This window comes from Indicator indicator, chromosome 5 (genome assembly GCF_027791375.1).
Source record: "Indicator indicator isolate 239-I01 chromosome 5, UM_Iind_1.1, whole genome shotgun sequence".
NCBI classification, from domain to species: domain Eukaryota; kingdom Metazoa; phylum Chordata; class Aves; order Piciformes; family Indicatoridae; genus Indicator; species Indicator indicator.
In genome coordinates, this window is record NC_072014.1 from 38,778,589 (window position 1) to 38,797,105 (window position 18,517).

General features: G+C 42.0%; 1 protein-coding gene across 1 annotated transcript in view; it reads left to right on the forward strand.

The window, feature by feature from the left end:
• The window catches only part of NEB (nebulin), a 149,868-nt gene that overhangs the window by 42,693 nt on the left and 88,658 nt on the right, over positions 1-18,517 (forward strand). The window contains exons 41-63 of the mRNA XM_054380962.1: positions 354-458; positions 554-661; positions 1,802-2,113; positions 3,117-3,320; positions 3,676-3,780; positions 3,876-3,983; positions 4,897-5,208; positions 5,650-5,853; positions 6,209-6,313; positions 6,409-6,516; positions 7,039-7,350; positions 8,015-8,218; positions 8,847-8,951; positions 9,957-10,064; positions 10,602-10,913; positions 11,470-11,673; positions 12,424-12,528; positions 13,487-13,594; positions 14,585-14,896; positions 15,307-15,510; positions 15,613-15,717; positions 16,209-16,316; positions 17,801-18,112. Of these exons, the coding sequence (XP_054236937.1) occupies positions 354-458; positions 554-661; positions 1,802-2,113; positions 3,117-3,320; positions 3,676-3,780; positions 3,876-3,983; positions 4,897-5,208; positions 5,650-5,853; positions 6,209-6,313; positions 6,409-6,516; positions 7,039-7,350; positions 8,015-8,218; positions 8,847-8,951; positions 9,957-10,064; positions 10,602-10,913; positions 11,470-11,673; positions 12,424-12,528; positions 13,487-13,594; positions 14,585-14,896; positions 15,307-15,510; positions 15,613-15,717; positions 16,209-16,316; positions 17,801-18,112 (4,170 nt within the window). The remainder of the gene's footprint in view (positions 1-353; positions 459-553; positions 662-1,801; positions 2,114-3,116; positions 3,321-3,675; positions 3,781-3,875; positions 3,984-4,896; positions 5,209-5,649; positions 5,854-6,208; positions 6,314-6,408; positions 6,517-7,038; positions 7,351-8,014; positions 8,219-8,846; positions 8,952-9,956; positions 10,065-10,601; positions 10,914-11,469; positions 11,674-12,423; positions 12,529-13,486; positions 13,595-14,584; positions 14,897-15,306; positions 15,511-15,612; positions 15,718-16,208; positions 16,317-17,800; positions 18,113-18,517) is intronic.

Below are 18,517 nucleotides of genomic sequence, written 5' to 3' on the forward strand. Positions count from 1 at the left end.
CAGATTTCTCCTGCTGTGTGCAACCAGCAGGAAGTAAGGACCTTCCTTTCCCAGGATGTCGGTGTCTCTCCTTCCAGGCGTGGGTTTTGCAAGGGGAAAACTGCATCCTCTTGCATCAGGGATTTGTGATCCTTGTTTTCATTCAAATTCTGTCTTGTGTGGTTGAAGCAGTGATATGGGTGGGGTGTGGGATGAAAAGAGAGAAGAGATGGAAGGATCTGAGACCAATAATGGTGTCCCCGAGTCAGTGAACAGCAGAGGCCCCCAGCTTCTCTTTGTTGATGTAATTTTCTCTCTGAGTTTGCTGCCCTGCTCTTGCGTGATCTCCTGTCCCCTCATGCTCTTCTGTGCAGCGTGCATACACCTCAGCCTGGGAGAAAGACAAGACCAAGGTCCACATCATGCCAGACACACCAGGGATTTTGCTAGCCCAGCAGAACAAAGTGAACTACAGTGAGGTAGGTGCTTGAGGTGGGGTTAAATGTGCATTCTTGTCCCTTGTTGTGTCCCAGGAAGGAGAGGTGTTTGAGGGGAATGTTTGTTTCTGTTTCAGAAACTGTACAAGCTTGCGATGGAGGAGGAGAAGAAAAAGGGCTACGACTTGCGGGCAGATGCCATTCCTATCAAGTCTGCTAAAGCCTCCAGAGACATTGCAAGTGATGTAAGTACCCAGCAGCCCTTGGCCACACACCCTACTAAGCATTTTAAAGGTCCTTCTATTGACACCTATGGTGTCTTAGTTAAAATGAGACCACATAGCTCTTAGCTGTAGTTACCATTCAGCTAATCTGGAAATGTGTTGTTTCTGGAGGGTCTACCTGTGACTGTCCCTGCATGTTATGGGTGGCCTGAGGGGTCTTTTTGATGTTATGGAGAGTGTAGTTGTGGAGCTGGCTGATGGACAGAATCCAAAGCATCATCCCTCCTGATCCTGTGGCAGCATTTCCTCATGCAAAAGTAGGGACTTTGGAGGTGATGTACAGCCCTTGGTACTGCCAATCTCCCCTCCCCTGATTCTTGCAGCTACACAATTGACCCAGTTATTAGGAACGAAACCCCAAATCAAGTTTTGCTTTCATCAGGGCACTTCCAGGTTCTCTCTGGACTGAGGGCAGGTCAACTAACTATAGCCCAGTCATTACTGTGTCCCAGAGCATCTTTTTCAGGCTCAGCACTGCAGGAGCTGAATTTTGTCTCCCAGAAGACATTCTGTCGTTCAGGGTTTTTATTCCTTACAGAGATGAGTTGAATCTTTCCTCACTCTCACACAACATTTCAATAAGAGACCCATCACTGTTGTAGTGTACTGCTCAGTAACTACCCTGAAGCTGAGGACACACGCTGGGACTCCTGAGCACTGTGCAGGAGATCCTGGTGCAGTGGAGTGTAACAGCTGCTGTGGGCTCTGTGGGTGAGTGCAGACAAGACTGCACAAGACAAAGCCCAGCTTTTCTGCTGGAGAAGTCTGGTGGGTTTCCCCCGATTTGGCATCCCAGCCAATGACCTGTCTTCTCAGTGGGGGTGCTCAGGATGTGTGGAGACCTCCTCTGCTTGCAGGAATTGCTCCTGGTTCCTGTGTTAGGTTGGTTAGAGGTGACCTCTGGGCCCCTGTGTGCCTCTCATTCATCCATGTGGCAGTGGGGTGGGATGCAAGTGTGTGGGGCACAGTTGGAATACACTGTGCTTAGAAAACCTCTTCATATGGTGACCTTGCCAAGCTCCACTAGCAAAGCATTTGCTGACAGAAGAGTGTCAGAAGGGACACCAAGTGGGCTGACACTGAGCTGCTTTACTCTCACAGTACAAGTACAAGGAAGGCTACCGCAAGCAGCTTGGCCACCACATCGGAGCCCGGAACATCGAGGACGATCCCAAGATGATGTGGTCAATGCACGTAGCCAAGATCCAGAGTGACAGGGAGTACAAGAAAGCTTTTGAGAAGACCAAGACTCACTTCAGTAGCCCAGTGGACATGCTGGGAATTGTGTTGGCCAAGAAATGTCAGGAGCTGGTCAGTGATATTGATTATAAGCACCCTCTACGTCGGTGGACCTGCCTGCCAGACCAGAATGACATAGTCCAAGCCAGGAAAGTGTATGACCTTCAGAGTGATGTAAGTTGTTCTTTCCTGATTGTGGGGAAACCAGAAGTGTCTCTTGTGTTCTGCTGCTTTGTTGGAGAAAGTCCATGTGGGAGGCATAAGCACAGGCTTGAATCTGTGTGACTGAGACTATTGTAGCTGTACTGTCCTGCTGAATCTTAGACTGGTTTGGGTTGGAAGGATCATTAACGGTCATCAAGTTCCAACCCCATTGCTCTAGGCAAGGATATATTCCTCTAGACCAGGTTGGTCCAAGCCTCATTCAACTGCCCTTAAACACTTTCTGAAATAGGTCATTCACAAGTTTCTTGGGCAATCTGTTCCATTGTCTCACCACCATCATAATAGAGAAAATCCTCCTAATACCTGATCTAAATCTACTCTTTTCCAGTTTAAAACAATTACTGCTGTGTTTCTGTATTTTCAGTTTCTACATTTCTTGTCCACATCTCTTTACTCTTTCAGTTTACATTTCCTGAGAAATCTCAGCTGTTCATTTTTCTACTTGCTGAGATTTTGTCAATAATGAGTAGGAGTGAACTTTGTGTAGGGCCATATTTTATGGTCAAATAGGAGCACTTTGTGGTGGGAAATTGTGGCAGGTGGCTTGAGTTCTCTACGACACCAGAAGGGCAGTAAACTCAGTTTCTTTTGGAGGGTGAAGAGTTGAGCAAAACCAAGTTGTGTACAGTGGCAAATGGTTTGAAGACCCTTAGGTGGTGACTTTTAAGACTCCTCCTATACAGCTAGAGATTGCCACATGGGACAGATCTTTTGACAGAGAGACTAAGGAGATGAAGAGGGAGCGTTTCTGAATTACTTGGTACCTGCTTGTACTGTTGCAGTTGTGGAGAGAGGTTGTGGGGACCTGAGCTTGATCAGGATCCCTTTGTGGTGGTTGGTGGTTGAATGAGGGAAGCGTGGTTTGGTAGTCTGAGTTTCCCAGGGTAGGAGGAGTGGTTACCTGGAGTGAGGATATTGCTGAGCTGTTTTATGTTCTTGCCTGTCCTTTCAGAATGTCTACAAGTCTGACCTTATGTGGCTGAGGGGCATTGGCTGGTCCCCAATTGGTTCCCTGGATGCTGAGAAGAACAAGAGGGCGAGCGAGATCCTGAGTGACAAGAAGTACCGGCAGCACCCAGACACCATCCGATTCACCAGCCTGCCTGACTCCATGCCCATGGTTCTGGCAAAGCACAACTCTGCAATTATGGACCAGGTCAGATTTCTCCTGCTGTGTGCAACCAGCAGGAAGTAAGGACCTTCCTTTCCCAGGATGTCGGTGTCTCTCCTTCCAGGCGTGGGTTTTGCAAGGGGAAAACTGCATCCTCTTGCATCAGGGATTTGTGATCCTTGTTTTCATTCAAATTCTGTCTTGTGTGGTTGAAGCAGTGATATGGGTGGGGTGTGGGATGAAAAGAGAGAAGAGATGGAAGGATCTGAGACCAATAATGGTGTCCCCGAGTCAGTGAACAGCAGAGGCCCCCAGCTTCTCTTTGTTGATGTAATTTTCTCTCTGAGTTTGCTGCCCTGCTCTTGCGTGATCTCCTGTCCCCTCATGCTCTTCTGTGCAGCGTGCATACACCTCAGCCTGGGAGAAAGACAAGACCAAGGTCCACATCATGCCAGACACACCAGGGATTTTGCTAGCCCAGCAGAACAAAGTGAACTACAGTGAGGTAGGTGCTTGAGGTGGGGTTAAATGTGCATTCTTGTCCCTTGTTGTGTCCCAGGAAGGAGAGGTGTTTGAGGGGAATGTTTGTTTCTGTTTCAGAAACTGTACAAGCTTGCGATGGAGGAGGAGAAGAAAAAGGGCTACGACTTGCGGGCAGATGCCATTCCTATCAAGTCTGCTAAAGCCTCCAGAGACATTGCAAGTGATGTAAGTACCCAGCAGCCCTTGGCCACACACCCTACTAAGCATTTTAAAGGTCCTTCTATTGACACCTATGGTGTCTTAGTTAAAATGAGACCACATAGCTCTTAGCTGTAGTTACCATTCAGCTAATCTGGAAATGTGTTGTTTCTGGAGGGTCTACCTGTGACTGTCCCTGCGTGTTGCGAGTGGGCTGACGGTCTGTGTATATGTTGTGGAGAGAGTAATTGTGGAGCTGGGTAATGGACAGAGTCCAAAGCAGTGTTCGTCATGGGCATGTGGTAGCATCTCCTTGTGCAAAAGTAGGGACTTTGGAGGTGATGTGCTACCCTCTGCACTGCCAGTCTCTACACCACTGATGTTCCAGCTACAAAACACAGCTGGACAATAACAAGGAGAACTCCAAACCAAATTTTTGTTTAAAAATAAAGGCAGTATAAAAGTAAATTAAAAAAATACTATTAAATATTAATGTAAAAATGTATTGCACATCTCTTTGGTGCCTTTGTTTAAAATTCTAGGTTGGTCACATTGTCCATTCAGTCTTTGTCTCCTTAAGAGATTGAAAAAGAGTTTACTTGAATCTTGTGCTTGAAAGTTGCTCACTGATTCTTCATGTAGGGTATGGACCTTTCATATTGCTGCCGTCATGTGGAGACCTTTCTTACTCTCAATTGCTCAGTGACTCTAAGAATGTAGACCAGGGAGTGTCTTCAAAAATGTGAAGTCCTATCAGACAGGAAGTGTTCCATGAATACTTTTGTAGCTGTACATTGCAGTTCATCAGCTGAATACTTTCTCACTCTGAAGTCTCTGTGTTTGCATATACTGAGCTGTCTGGAGGTTCTGCCACAGGGGAGGCTGCTGGGAATGTAAAGAAAACTAAATTAAAATTCACTAACAATTTTTTTGCCTGTAGTACAAGTACAAGGAAGGCTACCGCAAGCAGCTTGGCCACCACATTGGAGCCCGGAACATTGAGGACGATCCCAAGATGATGTGGTCAATGCACGTAGCCAAGATCCAGAGTGACAGGGAGTACAAGAAAGCTTTTGAGAAGACCAAGACTCACTTCAGTAGCCCAGTGGACATGCTGGGAATTGTGTTGGCCAAGAAATGTCAGGAGCTGGTCAGTGATGTTGATTACAAGCACCCTCTGCATCGCTGGACCTGCCTGCCAGACCAGAACGATGTTATCCATGCTAAGACAGCCTATGACCTCCAGAGTGATGTAAGTTGCTCTTCCTGGTAGTGTGAAAAACACAAGTGTCTCTTATGCTGAAGGGTCAGGGATGACATCTATGTGGGGTTCAACTTTATGATGACAGAATAATCCTGTCTTGTCTGGAGTGTTTTCTAGGGAGTGTTGCAGCAGGTGACTGGATATTGCCAAATGGGGCAGGTGTTTCCCAGGGAGAAAAAGAACAATGAGGGAGAGGGAAAGTTTGTGGATTTCCTCTAACATGCTTGTGCTGTTGTAGGCATGTAGAGTCAGATTGATGTACAAATTGCTTGATTAGGGACCTGAACTTGATCAGGGTCACTTCATGGAGGCTTGCACGTTGACCTGGAGGAACATATTTTTGTTGGCCAAGCTTCCCTAGGTAGGAGAAGTGGTTACCTGGAGTGAGGATATTGCTGAGCTGTTTTATGTTCTTGCCTGTCCTTTCAGAATGTCTACAAGTCTGACCTTATGTGGCTGAGGGGCATTGGCTGGTCCCCAATTGGTTCCCTGGATGCTGAGAAGAACAAGAGGGCGAGCGAGATCCTGAGTGACAAGAAGTACCGGCAGCACCCAGACACCATCCGATTCACCAGCCTGCCTGACTCCATGCCCATGGTTCTGGCAAAGCACAACTCTGCAATTATGGACCAGGTCAGATTTCTCCTGCTGTGTGCAACCAGCAGGAAGTAAGGACCTTCCTTTCCCAGGATGTCGGTGTCTCTCCTTCCAGGCGTGGGTTTTGCAAGGGGAAAACTGCATCCTCTTGCATCAGGGATTTGTGATCCTTGTTTTCATTCAAATTCTGTCTTGTGTGGTTGAAGCAGTGATATGGGTGGGGTGTGGGATGAAAAGAGAGAAGAGATGGAAGGATCTGAGACCAATAATGGTGTCCTCGAGTCAGTGAACAGCAGAGGCCCCCAGCTTCTCTTTGTTGATGTAATTTTCTCTCTGAGTTTGCTGCCCTGCTCTTGCGTGATCTCCTGTCCCCTCATGCTCTTCTGTGCAGCGTGCATACACCTCAGCCTGGGAGAAAGACAAGACCAAGGTCCACATCATGCCAGACACACCAGGGATTTTGCTAGCCCAGCAGAACAAAGTGAACTACAGTGAGGTAGGTGCTTGAGGTGGGGTTAAATGTGCATTCTTGTCCTTTGTTGTGTCCCAGGAAGGAGAGGTGTTTGAGGGGAATGTTTGTTTCTGTTTCAGAAACTGTACAAGCTTGCGATGGAGGAGGAGAAGAAAAAGGGCTACGACTTGCGGGCAGATGCCATTCCTATCAAGTCTGCTAAAGCCTCCAGAGACATTGCAAGTGATGTAAGTACCCAGCAGCCCTTGGCTACATGCCCCATCAGCTAGATTCCAGGAGCTTTTGTGTAGAAATGAAGACAGTTTAAAAGTAGGCATTAACATAAAAACATATTCCCTGCTTGTGTTTGATGTATCTGTTTAAAGTTTCACATCTGTCTCTGTGTTGTTCACATTTTTACTCCTGAATAGATTGAATAGGAGTGGTCTTGGTACTCACGCTTAAATGTCACTCCTTCTTTACTGGGTACTTAGTGAAATTTAGTTTTTTTAGTATTGCTGTGATAATTTTGGAGACCTTTTGTTCTCCCAGTTACTGAGAGTATGTTGTGGGACTTGGAATATCTTCATATATGGTCCAGAAGTGGTCCAGCTGCTCTAGAGTAATATTTATCAGCTGAATACTTTCTCACTCTGAATCTCTGTGGTTTCAGAAGCAAAGTTGTCTGAAGGTTGTGCCTCAGAGGCTTCTGAGGGCATAAATAAAACTAAGCTGAAACTCACTGAGCACCTTTCTTATTGCTATTTCAGTACAAGTACAAGGAAGGCTACCGCAAGCAGCTTGGCCACCACATTGGAGCCCGGAACATCGAGGACGATCCCAAGATGATGTGGTCAATGCACGTAGCCAAGATCCAGAGTGACAGGGAGTACAAGAAAGCTTTTGAGAAGACCAAGACTCACTTCAGTAGCCCAGTGGACATGCTGGGAATTGTGTTGGCCAAGAAATGTCAGGAGCTGGTCAGTGATGTTGATTACCGTCATTATCTGCACCAATGGACCTGCCTGCCAGACCAGAATGATGTTATCCATGCTAAGACAGCCTATGACCTGCAGAGTGACGTGAGTACTGGCTGATAAGTGTGGGAGCTTCAAAGTGTGTGTAATTTCCTTCCACTGTAAGCACTAGAAGCTGCACTCTCACAGAACTCTCTTATGCAGTGATTTTTCAATCTTGGTTTTCCTTACCTGTTCCAAGCAAGGTCATCAGATCTTTAAGAGTGAATGAATCTCGTCTAGGAAGGTTGAGTTCATATGCAGCTAATCAGTCAACCAAACAGTAGAATTAGCTGCATATCATCCTTGATAACAGAGAATTTAATAACTTTAACTTGATAGAAACAGAAAGTTGCTTATTTTGGCTTTTTGGTTGCAAGACTTTGGACAGGATTCCTTTCTCTTGTGTTGGGGAAAATGGTTTCAGTTAAGACCTGCTCTTCTTAATAAGTGACCATTTATTTGTTGTGAATAAAGGTCACAGGAAAAGTTTACATTTTCTTTCAAGACTATGTTTTAATCCTGTTGCTCTTGAACCATTTTCCAACATGCCTCTTAAAGACAGATAGAGGGTCAGAGCCTAGGTTGCTAACAGTTTCTTGCAGATTGCACTAGGAGGATGACAATTTGTGAAAGTAAGCATTGGTTGCCTGGTATATTTGAAACATTAATTTAATGTTAATGAGAGGTCAGTCTTAACAAGACTGCTGTCTTTTTATTTTATACTTAGAACTGCTACAAGTCTGACCTTGAATGGTTACGGGGCATTGGTTGGGTCCCAATTGGGTCCTTGGAAGTTGAAAAAGCCAAGAAAGCAGGAGAGATCCTGAGTGATAAAATATACCGTCAGCCTCCAGACACCATCAAATTCACCAGTGTCCCTGATTCTCTAGAGATGGTCTTGGCCAAGCAGAATGCACAGACCATGAATAAGGTGAGTCTAGATTTGGCTAGGGTAACGTGTCAGCAGTCTGCACCTCAGGCTTGGAGACAGGACTAGAGCTACAGATGTGTGGTTTGCTGTGTGAGATTTCAGTATGATGAGGCTTTCAAAGTGTGGGTTACCTTCTTGGTAATCAACAGGTGAAGTTATTTTCAGCAAGTGCTAATTTAATTATAATACCTCAAGGAGCATTCTGTCCCTTTTTTCTAAACATTACTTTTTGACAGAATTGTTTCTTGTTTACTAATTCCTAACTTGGACATGAAGAGGAGTGAAAATAAATTCTTATGGCTACATAAAGAATAAGGATATTTTAGATTTGCAGTACAGATCTGTAATTGTTCTTATCATAAAATGGCTTGAATTGGAAGGGACTTCAAAGAACATCTAGTTCCAACCCTTCTGCCATGAGCAGTGATACCTTCCACTAGACCAGGTTGCTCAAAGCCTCATCCAGCCTGGTCTTAAACACTTCCAGGGATGAGATGTCAACAACTTCTCTGGGCAACCCATTCCATTATCTTACCACTCTCACAGTGAAGAACTTAAGTTTTAGATGATCTCCAAGTAGTCACTGTTGTTTTTTTTCCACTTCTAACATTCATTATTTCTGCTGCAGCGTTTGTATACTGAGGCCTGGGATAAAGACAAGACCCAGATCCACGTAATGCCTGACACACCTGAAATCACTCTGGCCAAACAGAACAAGCAGAACTACAGTGTGGTGAGTGTGGTGGTTCTCCAAACGTAATTGCTCTGTTTCATGACTGCATCATCATCAGTCTCATAAATGTGGGTGATCATAACCTTGTACAATGCCTTAGATTGGAAGAAACCTTAGAGATCATCTACTACAACCTCCCTGTCACAGGCAGGGATGCCTCTGAACTAGACTTGGCTGCTTCAAGGCCCCATCCAACCTGGCCTTGAACACCCCCAGGGAGGAGGTATCTACAGCCTCCCTGAGCAGCCTATTACGGAGTCTCACCACCCTCGTACTGAAGAACTTCTTCCTAAGATCCAGTCTAATCCTATTCTCCCTCAGCTTCAAACCATTCCCTGTTGTCCTGTTGATAGACACCATGATGATAAGTCCCTCCCAGCCTTCCTGTAGGATCCTTTCAGGTATTGGAAGGCAGCTCTAAGGTCCCCCTGGAGTCTTCTCCAGACTGAACAACCGCAGCTCACTCAGCCTACCCTCAAAGCAGGTGTTCCAGCCCTCTTGTTTGTGTACAGCACTGCATAGATACAACAGTGAGAACTACTGAAAATAAATTACAGGAGAATTTGTGTCACATGAATTTTGGAAGTCCTTTCTGCCACTGTGCATATTGTTGGGTAGGGACAAAACTAATTCAAACACTGGAAATACCACAAAGTCAGTCTCTAGTGTTGGATGTTGGTTTAAGGGACCAATTTCACATGAGAAAGAGGTGGGTTTAAAAAATAAGTTTTACTCCACTTGTAAAGAAGAATGGCTTATCTCTAATAAATGTCAGTGCTGTTTATAGAATAGAAAGTAAAATAATTGTTAGCTGATGCATTTATGAAAGATCTTCTGTTGATATGAATTTGTATCAGCTGCTGATCTGGGGTTTTGAGTTAGACAAAGTTGGGTTGGAATAAATCTAAACACAGGGTTTTAAATCTACTCCAAAGCACTTTGTTTTGCATAAAATGGAATACATAGAACTTACTTATGAACCCTCTTGTTTAATTCCCCAACTAGAAACTCTACAAACAGGCAATGGAGGAAGACAAGAAGAAAGGCTATGATCTCAGAATTGATGCAATCCCCATCCAAGCTGCCAAAGCATCCAGGCAAATTGCCAGTGATGTAAGAAACTACTGCTTTTCTTCTTTGTGTGGTGATAAACTGACAGTTACCAACTGGATTCCATGAAAAGCATTTCAATTCAAGTGTGATCTTAAATAATAGATTTTTGGAAGCAAGTTATTAGATATGGTTAAAGACTTAGGTGTATAAATTAAATATTGAGAAGTATAAGGACAACATAATGTTAAATTTGTAGCTCATAAGCCTGTATCTTGAATTAAATCTTAACACTGTATAATTACATTCAATAAAGATGAAATATATTGAATAAGGAGAAGGATTACTTCTCACTAATATTAATGGAGATTGTTTTTTCAAAAAGCTTACTTCACAGGTACTTATTTGGGATTCTAACAGAAATCTCAAAAACTGAATATGAAAAGCCGTGTCATTAGCCCCTGAATGGCCTAGATAGTTTGGTTTCTTTCTACTCTAGGTTGTAGAGAAATTCAGAAACTTTGTTATTGAAACTGTTTAACCTGAATAACTGTTTTTTAAAGGTGATGTAGAACTCTAACACCTTGATTGTTATTTCAGTACAAGTACAAGGAAGGCTACCGCAAGCAGCTTGGCCACCACATTGGAGCCCGGAACATCGAGGACGATCCCAAGATGATGTGGTCAATGCACGTAGCCAAGATCCAGAGTGACAGGGAGTACAAGAAAGCTTTTGAGAAGACCAAGACTCACTTCAGTAGCCCAGTGGACATGCTGGGAATTGTGTTGGCCAAGAAATGTCAAAGCTTGGTCAGTGACGTCGATTATCGCCACTATCTGCACCAATGGATCTGCCTGCCAGACCAGAACGATGTTATCCATGCCAGGAAAGCCTATGACCTGCAGAGTGATGTAAGCTCTTTGTGATTTAGTGTTGGATGAGGAATGTATTTGATGTTTTACAGAAGTGGGTCAGGCCATCTCATACCAAAGTGATAAAACCAAATTTTCATAGCTTATTTATAGTTTTATGGCTAACAGTAATGCAGGTCTCTAACAGGACATGCTAATTAATTAGTATTTAAATTGATTTCTGTAATTTCAGAATTTAGGTTATTTATCATTTGCCTTTCTATGCCTAGTGATTCCACTCTCAGTGTTGGTGAAATGGAGTTATTTTTTCCTAAGACTTTCTCTAGGTTTCGTCTTCATTTGAATTTAATATTGATAGTCATTTTAATTAACTGTGAGAACTTCTCAGAACCATGTGAGCTTCGTTATTTTTATAACTAGAATAACTTCTGTCATGGTTTTGGTACTAGAATTAGGTGGAATTGAGTTATTTTTTTCTAAGACTTTCTCTGGGGTTTTGTATTAAATTAAATATTGATAATGAAAACTTCTCAGAACCATGTGAACTTAATTATTTTTATAACTAGAATAACCTTTGTCATGTTTTTTATACCAGAACTGCTACAAATCTGACCTTGAATGGTTGAGAGGTATTGGTTGGGTCCCAATTGGGTCCTTGGAAGTTGAAAAAGCCAAGAAGGCAGGAGAGATCCTGAGTGATAAAATATACCGTCAGCCTCCAGACACCATCAAATTCACCAGTGTCCCTGATTCTCTAGAGATGGTCTTGGCCAAGCAGAATGCAGAGACCATGAATAAGGTGAGGCTAGATTTGACTAGGTAACACGTCAGCAGTCTGCACCTCAGCCTTGGAGATAGGTTTAGAGCTACAGATGTGTGGTGGGACTTCATTACAACAAGGCTGTGTGAGATTTTAGCATGATGAGGCTCTAATAGTGTGAGTTACCTTCTTGGTAATCAACAGGGTAAATTACTTTCAGCAATTGCTAATTTTAATATCTTCCAAGTTGAATTTGGATTGTCAATGTGAAGATTAGAGTATTTCTGTATACTCTATCTAGTGATGTGTTTCCTAACTTTCATCTCATTTTTAATGTAGAAATTTTCTACAATTAAGCTTATCTCACAATCTGTTATTAAACTAAACAATTTTAGGGCACTTTTTGAATTATTCATACTTTCAATAGTTCAGCATGGTATTTAAAATGTGTTTTTCTCAATCTATGGCCATGATCTGAGTTTCATTTCTGTCACTAAACCCATGTCCTCTTTCAAACAGACCTTGTTGATGGAGCTTAGCTCTCTGTGTGTCTGTGTTGAGCATTCTGTGCATTTTTTCTAAACCTATCTTGTAACAGAATTCTTTGCAGGTCACTAATTCCTAAGCTGGACATGAAGTATCTAGGGGAGTGAATATAAAATCTCATTGCTCTGTAAGGAATAAAGATATTTCAGATTTGGAAGACAAATTTATAATTCTTGTGTTTTAGGAGGTCTCCAAGTAGTCCACTTTCTTTTCCACTTTAAACATTCATTATTTCTGCTGCAGCGTTTGTATACTGAGGCCTGGGATAAAGACAAGACCCAGATCCACGTAATGCCTGACACACCTGAAATCACTCTGGCCAAACAGAACAAGCAGAACTACAGTGTGGTGAGTGTGGTGGTTCTCCAAATGTAACTGCTCTGTCTCATGGCTAGATCATCAACAGTCTCATGAACCTTACCTAGATGATACCATCCTGTTCTTTAAGTAACCCCCAATATTTATCCTCAAAACTGTGGCTTTAAAACCATCTTTGCATATTGGTACAGTAGTACACAGATACAACAGTGAGAACAATTAAAAGGAAATTCCATGAGAGGGTGTGTGTTTATAGTGGATTGTTGAAGTCCTTTCTACCATTGAGCATTCTGTCGGGAATTGCAATACTGGAAATACCACAGACTTAATTTCCAGGACGTATCTGAAGACACTGACCCCAGTGTTGGATGTCGGTTTAGGGGAACAAATTCACCTCAGTAAGAGGTGAGTCTAAAAAGTAAGTTTTACTCCGCTTGTGTTGAAGAATAGTGTAGCTCCAAAACCAAACCAGCAGTCACTGTTATGCTAATTAAAGTCTTGAAAGAATCACAGAAAGAGAGAATGCCAGGTTGGAAGCACCCCAAGGATCATCTGGTCCAACTTTTCTAGGTGGTATGTAGTTGAAATGAAACGGCCCAGCACCCTGTCAAGCTGAGTCCTGAAACTGCCCACTGTTGCTGAATCCACTGCTTCCCTTGTGAGATTGTTCCAATGTCTTAACTGTTCATGTGGTAAAACATTTTCTTCTGGATCACAATCATTTTGGCTGGCAGAGACCTTTGAGGCCATCAATTCCAGCCATGAAGCCAGCACTGTGAGGTCACCAATAAAGCATGTCCCTCAGTACCACATCACATTTTGCTGATATGAATTTTATATTAACTGCTACTCTGGGGCTTTGAGTTCAGATTGTTAATTAGAATAACTCTTAAAGCAAATTTTTAAGTCTATGTAAAATGGCTTTGCTTGGCATGGAGTCTATTACATGTGACTTATGAATCCCCTTGTTCACCTTTTCCCCAACTAGAAACTCTACAAGCAGGCCATGGAGGAAGACAAGAAGAAAGGCTATGATCTCAGAATTGATGCAATCCCCATCCAAGCTGCCAAAGCATCAAGGCAAATTGCCAGTGATGTAAGAAACTTCTTAGTTTCTTTGTGTGGTGACTTCTGAACTGTGCAACCTGACAGTTATCAACAGGATTCCATAAAAAGCATTTCAATTAAAATGTGATCTCAAGTAATAGATTTTTGGAAGCAAGTTATCAGATGTTTAAACACTTACTCAGAAAATGAAATGTTGAGAAGTTATAAGGACAATATAATGCTGCTATCATGTTAATATTATAGCTTATAAACCTTTATCTTTAATTAAATCAGTATGTATATTATTATATTTGATAAGGATTCGGATTCAGTATATTGAATAGAATTATAGAATCATAGAATGGTCTGGGTTGGAAGGGACCTCCAAAGGCCATCTAGTCCAACCCCCTCTGCAGTAAGCAGGGACATCCTCAACTAGATCAGGTTGTCCAGAACCCTGTTGAGCCTCACCTTGAATATCTCCAGGGATGGGGCCCCAACTACCTCCTTGGGCAACCTGTTCCGGTGTTTCACCACACTTATAGTAAAGAACTTGTTTCCAACATGCAATCTAAATCTGCCCTTCTCTAGTTTGAAGCAATTGCCCCTTATCCTATCACCACAGGCCTTTGTAAACAGTCTCTCTCCATCCTTCTTTTAGGCCCCATTCAGGTACTGGAAGGCTGCTATTAGATCTCCCCAGAGCCTTGTGTTTTCCAGGCTGAACACCCCTAGCTCCCTCAGCCTGTCTTTGTAGTAGAGGTGCTCCAATAATAGAGGATTATTTATCACTAATATTTGTAGAGGTTGTTTTTTTTAGAAAGCTTACTTCAAAAATCTCTGTTTAAGATCAAAACACAAATCTCAAAAGTGAAATGTGAGGATCCATGTTGTTAGCCCCAGAGTGGCCTAGATAGTTTGGTTTCTTTCTATTCTAGGTTGTAGAGAAATTCAGAAACTTTGTTATTGAAACTATTTAACCTGAATAACTGTTTTTTAAAGGTGATGTAGAACTCTAACACCTTGATTGCTATTTCAGTACAAGTACAAGGAAGGCTACCGCAAGCAGCTTGGCCACCACATCGGAGCCCGCAACATCGAGGACGATCCCAAGATGATGTGGTCAATGCACGTAGCCAAGATCCAGAGTGACAGGGAGTACAAGAAAGCTTTTGAGAAGACCAAGACTCACTTCAGTAGCCCAGTGGACATGCTGGGAATTGTGTTGGCCAAGAAATGTCAAAGCTTGGTCAGTGACATCGATTATCGCCACTATCTGCACCAATGGATCTGCCTGCCAGACCAGAACGATGTTATCCATGCCAGGAAAGCCTATGACCTGCAGAGTGATGTAAGCTCTTTGTGATTTAGTGTTGGATGAGGAATGTATTTGATGTTTTACAGAAGTGGGTCAGGCCATCTCATACCAAAGTGCTAAAACCAAATTTTCATGGCTTATTTATAGTTTTATGGCTAACAGTAATGCAGGTCTCTAACAGGACATGTTAATTAATTAGTATTTAAACTGATTTCTTTAATTCCAGAATTTAGGTTATTTATCATTTGCCTTTCTATGCCTAGTGATTCCACTCTCAGTGTTGGTGAAATGGAGTTATTTTTTTCTAAGACTTTCTCTAGGTTTTGTCTTTATTTCAATTAAATATTGATAATCATTTTAGTTAACTGTGAGAACTTCTCAGAACCATGTGAACTTAATTATTTTTATAACTAGAATAACCTTTGTCATGTTTTTTATACCAGAACTGCTACAAATCTGACCTTGAATGGTTGAGAGGTATTGGTTGGGTCCCAATTGGGTCCTTGGAAGTTGAAAAAGCCAAGAAGGCAGGAGAGATCCTGAGTGATAAAATATACCGTCAGCCTCCAGACACCATCAAGTTCACCAGTGTCCCTGATTCTCTAGAGATGGTCTTGGCCAAGCAGAATGCAGAGACCATGAATAAGGTGAGTCTTGATTCCATTCCTTTCTGCCCTGTTTTGGGTGATTAATGAGAAATCAACTTGTTTTGGAGTCCAATATTTATCCCTTTCTGTGTCCTTTCCTAGCGATTATACACTGAAGCATGGAATAAAGATAAGACCACCATTCACGTCATGCCTGACACACCAGAAATCCTGCTAGCCAAACAAAACCAAGTAATCTACAGTCAGGTGGGTAAAACTGAAGAGTTGAGGAAATTAAAGTGCAAGTACAGTTTTGTCATCTCTGACTTTTAATTAGTGTGATAATATCATTGAGCTCTTTAGTGTCACAAATTGCCAGCTCCAGTGCTAAAAATCAGAGTTGTTATTTCACTACATTTTTCCTCCTGGGTATGAAATTGGGTTTTTAAATGGATTATCTCCCATAAATGAGCAATCATTTCTATATCAAGATAGAGAAAGAGATAATTTAACTTTTAGAACATACCTTTCCTTGTCTTCTCTAAATGATTTCCAGTTTCAAAATATCTACAATACAATAACAAGCCCCTTGAAACCTGCATTTTATTTCTCTTTTTCTAGAGAAGACAGAGCTGTGTTCAGTTACTTAAGTTGTCTGTGTATTAACAATATTATTTAGGTACTTATTTTTGTTACCCCGATGTACGTAACTGAAGTGCAATTCTATTTTTGAAATAAAAATTGTCTTTTTCTTACAGAAAATGTACAAACTAGCTTTGGAGGAATCGAAGAAGAAGGGTCATGATCTGCGTTTTGATGCCATTCCTATTCAATCTGCCAAAGCCTCCAGAGAGATTGCCAGTGATGTAAGTAGGAATTTTTATCATATTTGTGTGGATTTGGCAACAGAAGAGAGTCAGAATGTTATTTCTGTTGTTTGTGTCTTGGGTTTATAGGGAGCGAGACAGATGCTCTTTTACACATCCCAAAAAGGGTAAAAGAAAACGCTCCGTGCAGAATTGGAAAGAGTTGGAAATTTAAAAGGCAGTACTAGTCACAATTAGATATCACAGGACAAAGGCATAAACAATATACAAATCCATAGTCCACCTCATTAAGTCTAAAGCTTTCCACAACCTTCCTCCAAACCAGGTCAAAACCCAGGCCTCAGATGCCTGCCACCATACCTACCTATGCTTCCCTACCCAGGCTTGAATGATGCAGCTAAAAATTCAGCTTGCCAGGACCAGGGCCCGCTCCCCCAAAAACCTGAGATAAGGGAGCCTGCACCAGGAAGGGAGCAGGGAGAGAAGAAAGGGCAGACAGCTGGTGCTGTTCATTTATAAAGGGGAGATGCAGGCATTCTGGGAATGAAATAGCAAAAGATTACACTTTCTGGTCCACCCCTGGACCTAACTTCTGGAAGTCTGTACTTTATGGTTTAAGACATCCCAGTTTCTTAAACCCAGACCAATTTGTTAATGTAATACCCTATGTTTATAGAATAGGTAATACTGAAATCCAGAACATGAAAAGAACAAGGTTTGTGTGAGAGGAATAAATAAACCAAGAATGAATATTATTCCTATAGAATCATAGAATGCTAGGGGCTGGAAGGGGACCTTCAGAGATCAAGTCCAACCCCCCTACAAAGCAGGATCACCTATGTTGCCTGTAATAGTTCCATTGATGTCCATCAGTGTTCAAGTAGGATAATCAATAAGACAAATGAGTCTATGCTAGAGTTGGCCAAATGAATTTGATTCAAAATAAGAAACATTCTTAAATCTCTCCCCAAAATAGATTCATTGGTAACAAATAAATTCTAAACAGCTGTTTTCCTCAGGAAAAAAGGAAAAGTAGTTCTGTTTAATTACTGAAATTCCAGATGTCTGAATACAAAAACAGGGAAAAAATTCTGCAATGACTGTGACAGGTTTTGCCTTCTGTGGTGAGGAAACATCACTAACACACAGACGATATGAATCCTTTATGCTCCTTAGTATTTAAACTGTCTGTATTAAGACTGACTCAGACTATCTTCATCAAGGTGTTTTGCAATAAGCTTTTGAAATAAGTTGATCTTTACATTTTAATCTTAATAGGAAAAGAATGTGGAGTATCAAACTTGTTGGTAAGTAGGTGACACGAAGTGTTCAGTGATGATATAAAGTAAAATACAGAATGATGGAACAAAACCGATGGTAATAAAACAGGAAAAAGTCAGAAATTATCTAATCAGAATATTAATGATTTTGTAAAACTGTGTGAATTGTTTATTTAGTTATTATTTGAAGTGTTTATTGTATTTATTAATATACTATATGAATATGAATCTATTTTATTTCAGTACAAGTACAAGGAAGGCTACCGCAAGCAGCTTGGCCACCACATCGGAGCCCGCAACATCGAGGACGATCCCAAGATGATGTGGTCAATGCACGTAGCCAAGATCCAGAGTGACAGGGAGTACAAGAAAGCTTTTGAGAAGACCAAGACTCACTTCAGTAGCCCAGTGGACATGCTGGGAATTGTGCTGGCCAAGAAATGTCAGGAGCTGGTCAGTGACATCGATTATCGCCACTATCTGCACCAATGGATCTGCCTGCCAGACCAGAACGATGTTATCCATGCCAGGAAAGCCTATGACCTGCAGAGTGATGTGAGTAAATTGTTAAATTATAATAAGTAATTTAAAATACTGGGTCTTTCAGCCAAGGAATTATGGAATCATTTTGGTTGGAAAAGACCTTTAAGATCATCAAGTCCAACCATTAACCCAGCACTGCCAGATCACCAGTAAACCATGACCCTCAGCACCATATCATCTACACCTCTTTTAAATCCCTCCAGGGATATGCATTCCATCACTGCCCTGGGCAGCTGGTTACAGGTCTTGACAACCCTTTTGCAGAAGAAGTATTTCCCACCTAAACCTCCCCTGGCATAACATGCTTAGTTACTTGTGTCAGTCATGTTGCTAGAGGTGAAATATTTAGTAATCTATCATCAAATTTATGTTTAATTCTATTTTCTTCATCCTTAGCCTCAGGTATAAAATGTCTGT